Below are 10,305 nucleotides of genomic sequence, written 5' to 3' on the forward strand. Positions count from 1 at the left end.
TTTTTAACGGCAATAATTTTTAACTTGGGACAAACAAAACTCAACATAGTTTTTGACTTATACCTTAACCGGAGCAAGTAGGTTTCCTATCTAGAGAGCCAGTTGCACATTCGTAAAACAAAAAAAGTAGGAACGATAGTGTATCTTATAAGTATTATAGTTATTTTTTATTTTTTGCTTTTTAAACACTTTCTTTTCCAAATATCAGGCAATAAACACTAAAAATACCCAAAGAAAAACTATTGACGTTGGCGGACAGCTGTGTACAATGTGCAGAGTTTACTCAATAAAATACAAATGTGACATTCATTCCATATACAACTAGCATTCATGGCATCAAAACTGTTCATACTTGGGCCATTAAATGTACATGTCCTGATGCACATCCTCGATGGGGGCATCTAAACTTTTAGGTACGAAGATCAATGGGGCTAGTCTTGTGTACATGGGCAAGAATTCTTGAACCAGACTAAGTAAACTAAACTGATCCTTGTCTTCGAATTCCAACAACCACCTCGTTACAACGTGGGCATCTATAAGAACTCGTAGCGGAACACCGTGTGCGTAGACAATAATAGCAGTACCTGAAAACAGCAAAGAACTTGTCTAACGCAAATATCAACATAGCAAAGCTTAGATACAATTCCAATAGCATAATAAGGAAGAAATTAAGTCGGCCCTAAATCAAATTTGTCTGACTCCAACATGTAAGCCAGATATTGCATATTCACCTCGCACATGCACAACTCATACTAACTTTGTACACTCTAATTTCTTAGAAGACATGGATATTTGGTAGGACCAAGGATCCTATGGGGTCTGTTGCATAGTTTGTGGGGGTGGCTGGTAGGCGGGCGGCGGCGAGTGGGCACCGTGGTGATCATGGCGCCCGCAAGGAGCAGGGAGACGAGGGGAAGGTTTCCGAGAAGCCAAGCAACAAATTAGTTGCTCTGCTTAATTTCCTCCATCAGTGTTTACAGGATATATAACCTTTCTAATCAACCATCTATCAGATCCTATAATTTAGGAATGGATAATCTGAAGAAATAAATGACTATGAAATGATAACTTGGGCATTTAGCGCCCTGATCCTGGCGCCATCTTAGCCACTCTTGGGTTGGCATCGGGAGTACTAGACGCCGGTCATAACAATATTAGACTGAAATATAATTATAAATAACAGTTGTCTTGAAACCCTGGTAGGATCTTATCATTCCACAATTTTAAGATCTATGCACATGCTTTTCCTTGTGTACCTCTCGTTTTGTTTTGATCTTATATCTACTACTGTGAACCAGAGTAACAAAACCATCCCAGCAATACTAATCTAGTAATAGTTATCCGAAATGTGCCTTTTTAACATGCTCCATTGTTTTGCAAAACGTTAGGATGGAACCTACTGAAGGGATATGACCAAGGTAGAGCAATGAGAAGCAACATACCTGTGCTGACATGGAAGGGCTACAAAAGGAATGCTAGGACTGGACCGACATATAGGACAATCTGCTTCATCACCAGAAGAACCTGCCGAGTTATCTTTGGAGAAAGGGAGAAGGAACTTCTTTACTGAGGACGAGTTTAAGAGCGGAAGAAGCAAAAGCAGCATTTCCTGCAGAAATAAGCAGTGTCATGCATAACTCAAAGTTCAGGATTCTATGTTCTATTATCTACAGTACATTAAAACAAAATCTATCTGAATATCTGGATGCAAGGAAAACAACCAAAATTTACTTCATTTCGCTACAATTGCAAATGAGTCTTTTTCAAGGCTACTTAACAGCAACATAGCACCTCAAAGATGGATGTGACATACAAGAGATAAAATTTTGGTTCAATAGCAGTGAAGGGATTTTCGAAATTTTATGGCACTGAGGAAGTCTTACAAATTTCTATGGCACTGAGGGAATTGGCTCTTGCAAGAAAGAGATTTACCGAAAACTCATTCCAAACTAGCTGCCGATTCATGTACTCAAAGCTAACAGCTCTATTCATGTTGGGGCTCTCGTAAACAAGTCTTGCTTTCAGAATTCTTTCTACGATAGTTTTGTACCTGTACAAGCACATAAGCAAGGCTCAAATATTGGTGTCATGTGAACTTCATAAAAATAAAAAGGTGAACACGACAATAATCTTCTTTTTTTAAAAAACATAGCTTTCCATTTTTTCACAGGGTGTGTAGATCTAGCTCATTCAAATACAACATAACATTATTTGTCAATTTCTTATCACAGTGTAGGGTACACACTGTACACGTGCACTATGTTAGACTTCTAGATAGATGGTTAGCAATGCCAAACTAGGTGCCACCTGTTAGGGGCCTGTTAATCTTTTTTTCATGAAATGGCAGGAGAGTTGCCCACCATTATATTAAGAAGCAGGAAGGAACAAATCACAAAACTGGTCTGACCCCATGTCTGGATCCTGTTAATCATGATAAATTTCTGCAATCCACATGATGCAAGAGGAAATGCCCATAATCAAATAGGCACAAGAAGGTACCTTCCACCATAAAGGAACAATAACAGGTTAAAGAATGAAGCGGCTTTGTACAATCCTTCAGCATTTTGCACTAAGCCCCAGGTGCAGCGTGCTAGTGGTCTCTACAACGTGAAAATAGATATTTTAAGTTATAAGAGTGAAAAGGAATTGTAAGTTTTCATAAAGAAGATATGAGGCTCACCTGTTCAGAATCACCCCATCGACGGAAAGCAGAAAAAGACTGCAATCTTGACCATATATATTGGCCACCAACAAAGCTAATACAGTAAAATATCTTTTGAGAAACAGAAAGCCCAGGTCCTTCCAAACCTGTTCTTACTGAAAAGCAAAATGAATCCATCAGATGTAGCTAAGAAATACTCATCTAAATATCACTAGCACTCCCTCAAACAAAACAATAAGTATGAAAATGCAGACTCCTGTGAATGTTGTAAATGAGCTAAACTTTGCTAACATAATGAATTAATGATATGAACTTGGGATTGCAAAAGATAAGCAACAGATGGAGCATAATTCATATTGATGCTCTGAATAGCTATTTAGATGGAACTATATCTGCTATTCTGCTATCTCAGATAACCTTGGTCATTTGAAGAGCTTGACCTCAAATTCGGTTTGATAAAGAAAAAGAGATTGTCTATAGCATGCACCAAGCTGTAATTTTTCCTGTGTTAAGGTAAATATGAGTTCCTGAATGGTTAACACCATGCGGAATGGGGCTGGAAGGGCACATCTTGAGGGGACAATATTGTTATGACCAGCATGCAGTACTAGTGTTGCAACAAGCGCACCCGTGGCTGAGGTCGACGTCAAGTTCATCCAATAGTTGGAACTGATTTAGTTTGTTTCGGCTTGTGTTTCACGCCAGGACTGTTAGCTCGCGAGATAAGGTTGTTAGGTTTAAGTCAGAGTTTGTTAGCAGATCGGATGTGGCTATATACAGAGTTCCGCTAGGCGACGCCTTAGGCGCGCCTAGGCGCGACTAGGCGCTAGTCGATGCCAAACCGCCTGGCTTAGGGGGAAGGCGGAGGTCTAGGCGAGCGCGGCGCCTAGGCGACTCCAGGCGGCGCGGAGGCGGCGATTCGGCGCGCGGAGGCGCCCTAGGCGAGCGCGGAGGCGGTCGTCGCGGCAGGTCGCGCGAAAGTTTTCGCTCTCGCGGTGGGCACGCGCGCAGACGCATTCGAGCGCGGGAAAAGAAGCGCGGGAAGAATAAGACGGGGAGGAGGCCGTGCGTGCGCGGAAAGGAAGCCACGGGCTCAGACGGCTGCTCACCTGCCTGCGACCCTGCCTCGAAGCTCGAAGGTCGTCGTCACCACCGGTCGAGCTCGTCCACGCCTTCCTCATCCTCCGCCAGGAGCTCCTCCCCGCCTCACCGCCGGTGCATCCGTCCCGCCGCCGCCTGGAGCTCCTCCACGCCTCCCGCACCCCTCCCCGACGGCTGCTCCTGCTCCCCTCCCTCCTCCCCCAGTGGTAGCCCCAAGTGGCAAGGTGAGTCCCCTCCCCCATCGGTTGCTCTGCTCCCCTCCCCTATTGCTGTGCTCCCCTCCTCTGCTTCTGTATATTGATGACTGTGACTGAATCTGAATGACTGTGTGACTGAATCTGAATGGTATTACTGTGTGTGTGTGATTTAAGTTGAAATTGCAGTTCAGCTGATTTAGTTGAGGCATGTAGCATGCTGATTTACTGGAAGTCATGATGATTCATGAGTTCAGGCATGCTGATTTAGTTCAGCTTGTACAGAAGTAACAGAACTGATTCTTTTTGTTTTTGTATCACAGTGCACTGTCAAGTTTGACCATTTGATCAGATTATTCCCTAAATCATCTTGCTTTGCTGTTCTAGGAGTTTGTAAATGTAATTCTAAATGTGATTGCCATGTCAGCTTGATTTAGGATGTCGACAACAGAAAGTGATGCAGCAGCTGGTGCACATGCACCTGCAACTGAGACTGAAGGAGCTCATCTCCTGAAAAGGAATTCAGATGATGTGGGATGGCAATATGGGATTCTTGTTGATCCTAACAAGGACAAGGTGAAGTGCAAGTTCTGTGACAAGGTGAAGCAAGGAGGGATATATCGCTTGAAGCAGCATGTTGCCCATGATGGGAAGAATGCAACAAAATGCCCAAAGAGCACAGATGAAGCTAAAGAGAAGTGCCAGAAATGCTTTCCTGTCCACTTGTCAGTTGTCTGTGATTCAAATTTGCAATTACTAGCTGCTGCTACTCTCCTTTGGTGTGTTCCTGGAATGGATGGGAGATGGCTGGTATTCAGATAAGTATCAACTTCCTATTTAAGCCACCCAGGTATGTCTACTACTCTCTCTTCTATATACATTCAGCAGTATATGCTTCTATATAACTTATTTATTCAGCATTTTCTGCTGTATATAATATATATATATATATGTCATTTAGTAAAATGGCAAAACGCCTAGAAACGCCTAGGCTGGCCTAGGCTAACCTAGGCACTAGGCTAGGGGTCATCGCCTAGAGAGCGCCTAGCGCCTAGCTGAACTTTGGATATATATGTACTCAAGGCATTGTTAATTATCTTTTAAGCAAGAATCAACATATTGTTGGTTCATGTGCCCATGCTTTCTTGCCTCCTTGCATCTACTCATTCCCAGCACGGCTCCCCCTCGCCGCCGGGCATTCAAGGCCGGACGCCTGTAGTCCCCCGCTACAACCAACGTAATTACGCAGGTTCTACCAAATATGCTAGAAGAGGAGAGGATGAGCATAGATGAAGAAGGCTTTAAACAAGATGAAGCCCAATGCTTAGTCAAGTAATTGTTTAAACGTAAAGGATACGGTTGTGATAGTCCTATCCTTTTTTTAGATAGTGGAAAAGACTTATATCTTCAAAAATGGAGGAAGAATGGAGAAGTATATTAGTACCTATCTTCAAAAACAAAGATGATGTTCAAAGTTGTACTAACTACCGTGGGATTAAGCTGATGAGCCATACGATGAAGCTTTGGGAGAGGGTTATCAAGCATCGCCTAAGAAGAGTGACAAGTGTGACCCAAAACCAATTTGGGTTCATGCCTGGAAGGTCAACCATGGAGGCGATTTTCTTAATACGACAATTGATGGAGAGATATAGGGAACAGAAGGACTTGCACATGGTCTTCATTGACCTTGAGAAGGCATATGACAAAGTACCGAGAAATGTCATGTGGTGGGCCTTGGAGAAGCACAAAGTCCCAACTAAGTACATTACCCTCATTAAGGGTATGTACAAGGATGCGACGACGTTTGTCCGGACATGTGATGGCAACACCACTGACTTTCCTATTAACATAAGCCTACACCAGGGGTCAACATTGAGCCCTTATTTATTTGCTTTAGTGATGGATGAGGTCACAAGGGATATACAAGGTGAGATCCCTTGGTGTATGCTCTTTGCTGATGATGTGGTGCTAGTTGACGAGAGTAAGGCAGGGGTTAATAGGAAGTTAGAGCTGTGAAGACGCACGTTAGAGTCGAAAGGGTTCAGACTTAGTAGGACCAAGACCGAGTACATGATGTGCGATTTCAGCGCGACTAGGCATGAGGGGGGAGACGTTAGTCTAGATGGACAAGTGGTGGTTCAGAAGGATACTTTTCGGTATTTAGGATCGGTGCTACAAAAGGATGGCGACATTGATGAAGATGTTAGGCATAGAATTTCAGCTGGCTGGTTGAAATGGCGGCAAGCTTCTGGCATCCTTTGTGACAAGAGGGTGCCACAAAAGCTAAAAGGCAAATTCTATAGGACAGCAATTCGTCCGGCGATGCTATACGGTGCTGAATGTTGGCCTACAAAAAGGCGACATGTCCAACAACTGAGTGTAGCAGAGATGCAGATGTTGCGGTGGTTTTGCGGGCACACAAGGAGGAATAGAGTCCGGAACGAAGTTATTCGGGATAGGGTCGGAGTGGCACCAATTGAGGAGAAACTTGCCCAGCATCGGCTGAGATGGTTTGGACATGTCCAACGAAGGCCTCCTGAGGCGCCGGTGCGTAATGGGGTTCTTGAGCGGGTCGATAATGTAAAGAGGGGTAGAGGTAGACCTAAACTGACGTGGGATGAGTCGGTTAAGAGAGACCTTAAGGATTGGAATATCTCTAAAGAGATAGCTTTGGATAGGAGCGCTTGGAGACTAGCTATCAATGTGCCTGAACCTTGAACTTATTTCTTTCGGGTTTCATCTCTAGCCTACCCCAACTTGCTTGGGAAAAAAGGCTATGTTGTTGTTGTTGTTGTTGTTGTTGTTGTGGAAAAGACTTATATCTATAAACCAGGAAATACTGAAGGTATGCAACTAATCATGAGTCACAACAAACTAACAGATTATGAGATATACATGTCACATCCTAATTCTGCAATAATATACAAAACAGCATGCATGCTATGCCTCCTCCTGACAATGTCCGCCTCTAGTACAAATCCATGATATCCAACTTGTTTCATTGCATAACAAATTTCCAATTGCTGTCCTGTGCTGCAATGTACATTATATAAGATGGCTGTGGAAAGTAGTTGTTATAAGATCTATCACACTATTTGATAATCAGGTTATAGTTTGACAAATTATTTCATCCAAATAGTTAATACTTCCCTATTTTCCCTCATACAGTAAAGAAAATATACTACCTAAAGCTGGGTGCAAGTTAGGCCCCTGTGTAACACTGCTGGAGTCCCCAGCATTCTTGGTCAGATGTAAAACGCTTGCTACGCTTTCAATATAAAGCTGGACGATTTTCCTTTGATCAAAATATAAGCAAGAAAATGTCCATCAATGCTGTTCAGAGAGAAAAAACAGCTAGAAAAATAACCAAAAAATCTGGAACTGTTGCTCCAAATAAGATGACCATAATGGAACACCACTCCAATGTGTATTTGTAACAGGTTTTCAATAAGCAGCCAGTTCTACTCAATCGGGCATGCAATTCAGAATGAAAACATACTAGGTGGGGTTATCATGCAAAAGCGTAAGGTTTGACCCTAATCCACAACAGCAAAATATTACCCTGTTTCAAAATAAATTTGTTGATCCAAAACATCAGCATGGACTTAGCGTTTTCAAAAAAAAAAAAGTTTCGTTAAGTACAGTAGTCATGAATATTAGAAAAAATAGTAACATAATTTTCAGAGCCTAAGATTTCTCAGGAAAGATGCTTTTAGCACTTTTAATCTGTGGTGATTTTAGAACATAGCATCTCAAGTGGGACCTTGACATTGAATAAATTGCTAAAGGTCACCGAGTATTTGCAGATTAAATGTTTGGGGGTAATAAAAGGACAGATAATGAGCATAATTGAAGAACCAGCCTCTGCATGGAAAGTTAGGCCTACAAGAGCTAGGTGCCTCAACCACAGTATGCAAGCAAAGAGTATACTAATGTGTAGGAATTGTGCAAAACAGTGTCTTAGGCAAAAATGTTCAGGAAGACCAACCTACACTTAACCAGCATGATTAGTTGAAGCAAGAGGATTAAGTGCATACCATACAAAAAAATTGACAGCAATTGACATAAAGTTACTAGAAAAATACCTTCTTTTCCAGTGATGGGCGCTGCCCGCTCATCTCTATACTTTAGGTTCATGAGTGCATTGCCTGGGGTTGGCTTGTCAACCCAAATCGAGAACCTCCAGATGAGGAATTCGAGGAAAGCGTCGAGTTCAGGCTCATATTGGAATAAGAATCCTGGCTGATATGAAGAAAAAGCATGAAAACTGAAAGCAACAACTAGCAGTGCACTTAAGCTCTATGCAAGCTGAAAAGAGCATCCAAATCACTGGGTTTAGTAAAGAAAGCACCTTCATTAAAGAGAACACTTTGACTAGTTGCTCTTTCAACATGGCAGACATCTCAACATCTAGTCTTGCAGCATCAAACTGGTTCACCCTAGATATTGAAATTGGGATAATGACCTGCACAAGAAAAAGAGGTTCCATCCCACATTAAACTTTTATGCCTGCAATCATCATGCGCATTCTGACAGACAGATCACAAAAATTCTCTTCTATTTAACAGCCACTAAGCATTCTATTGGTAAAAGAACTAGGAGCCAACAGCTACATCAGAATTAATAACAAATATTGCAATCAATAAATATGCTTTTGAGAGCTCCAGATCATCACAAAATTTCGTATCTGTACCATGGTTTTAAATAGCGGCGTATTATTTTCCGAGGCTAAGAGGCTATAGCGGAGGCTATGGCAAATAGTGGTTTACTACTAAATCATGAAAAATAGAAGTAATAGATGCACAAAAACATAGTAATTAGTGAATTTCATAAACATAAATATCTAGGGCCACGGGAAAGTTACTTAAGTTAACAATACAACAAAATTCATACAACCAAATATTCAGTTGTCCAAAAGACCAAAACAGTAGCACTGAAATAAGGATAAGGCTATAGCGGCACTAAAGCTACGCCATTTAGCGCAGCTATAACCCAATTTAGCGTCTATAGCTGCCATAGCGGCACAAATACAAATAGTGTGGCGAGGACCCTCTAAAAAGGCTAGATCGGAGCTATGAAGGGGCTATAGCCCGCTATTTAAAATCATAATATGTACTTCATATGAAAAACCATAGCCCAGAACAGCAAAACTAGCAATCCCGAATGCTTGTGTGCGATTTCAAGTCTCATACAACGAGAAATTATATAGCATATCAGGCGACGGAACAAGACAACCCCAAGAACACAGGGGAAACGCATCTGTACCTCGGATGTATTGCGCAGCGACTCCCACAGCGGGACGAGGCGTTGAAACTCGGCGTGCCATGCGTCCTGTAGCGGCGGCCCGTCCGAAGCAGCGGCGGACTCCACGTGGGGCATAGAGGTTCAGTCGAACCACCAAATTCTTGGGAAATAAACTGCGCAGTAATGGAACGAAGAAAACGGGAGACTTGGATTCGAGGCACCAGAACTAAACCGGAAGCACAATCCGGCCAAGTGAGCTAGGTCCAAATATCTCCTCTCCAGCGCCGGCCCGGTGCCAGCATAGGGCAGAGATGGCGCGGGCGTCGGATCCGTCGCTCGATGATATGTCTAGGCGCCCCGTCGTCGGCAGTTAGGCCCGCTGCGCGAGCAGAGGCTGCCGGTACGAGCCCGAGGCGGAGGAAGCGGCGGCCGCCGGCGCGAGATCGAGGCGTAGGCGGTGGCCGCCAGCGCGAGCTTGAGGCGAAGGCCGCCGACGCGAGCTCGAGCCTCCAGGCAGGCGGAGGCCCGAGGCTGAGGCAGCGGCCGCCGGCGCGAGCCCGAGGCGGAGCCGGGGAGGCCTGAGGCGGGGGTGGCGGTGCGAGCCTCGGGCCGGTAGCGGGGGCGGCCGATGGGGGAATAAGAGGATAAGGAGAGACAATTTTTTACGGAAAAATTGGTTGCGTAGCACTTAAAAGATGACTTGCCAAAAATACTATTAAAAGAGTTTGTCCCCCTAAAATCTCTACTATTAAAAGAGGTTAAGAGTTATTTTAATCGAATTCTTAAATTTGAGCCATATTCTTCTATACGAGGATCTCTCATCCAGATTTCAGCCCTCTATTTTGTTTTGCACTCTAACCGAATTCTCATGTCTTATTATACCTCTTTCTTTATTGATATCTTGTAACTAACAATCTAAGCATTATTTATACAAACGTTCATTATTATTGATAATGATTTTCTTAATAACATATTTCCTACTAACAATTATTAAGCGAACTTATTTGTAACCATTAAGTATTTATAATCATTAATTTTCGATCAATTGACTAAATTGTTGACGGACCAAATCGGTAAATGGTGAAAATTGACCGACTAAATCAG

The 10,305-nt window shown here is 43.0% G+C and overlaps 1 protein-coding gene across 1 annotated transcript; it reads right to left on the minus strand.

Moving 5' to 3' along the window:
- Positions 1 to 254: 254 nt before the first annotated feature.
- LOC120665942 (peroxisome biogenesis protein 2-like) lies at positions 255 to 9,882 on the minus strand. Its single transcript, XM_039945667.1, has 8 exons — positions 9,223 to 9,882; positions 8,309 to 8,422; positions 8,043 to 8,199; positions 2,681 to 2,817; positions 2,500 to 2,600; positions 1,933 to 2,050; positions 1,443 to 1,609; positions 255 to 584 (listed from the first exon to the last, which is right to left on the minus strand). The coding sequence occupies exons 1-8, from the start codon at positions 9,334 to 9,336 to the stop codon at positions 479 to 481; spliced, it is 1,014 nt and encodes a 337-aa protein (XP_039801601.1). The 5' UTR covers positions 9,337 to 9,882; the 3' UTR covers positions 255 to 478.
- Positions 9,883 to 10,305: the final 423 nt, after the last annotated feature.

Source organism: Panicum virgatum, chromosome 3N (genome assembly GCF_016808335.1).
Source record: "Panicum virgatum strain AP13 chromosome 3N, P.virgatum_v5, whole genome shotgun sequence".
In the NCBI taxonomy this organism is placed as follows: Eukaryota; Viridiplantae; Streptophyta; class Magnoliopsida; order Poales; family Poaceae; genus Panicum; species Panicum virgatum.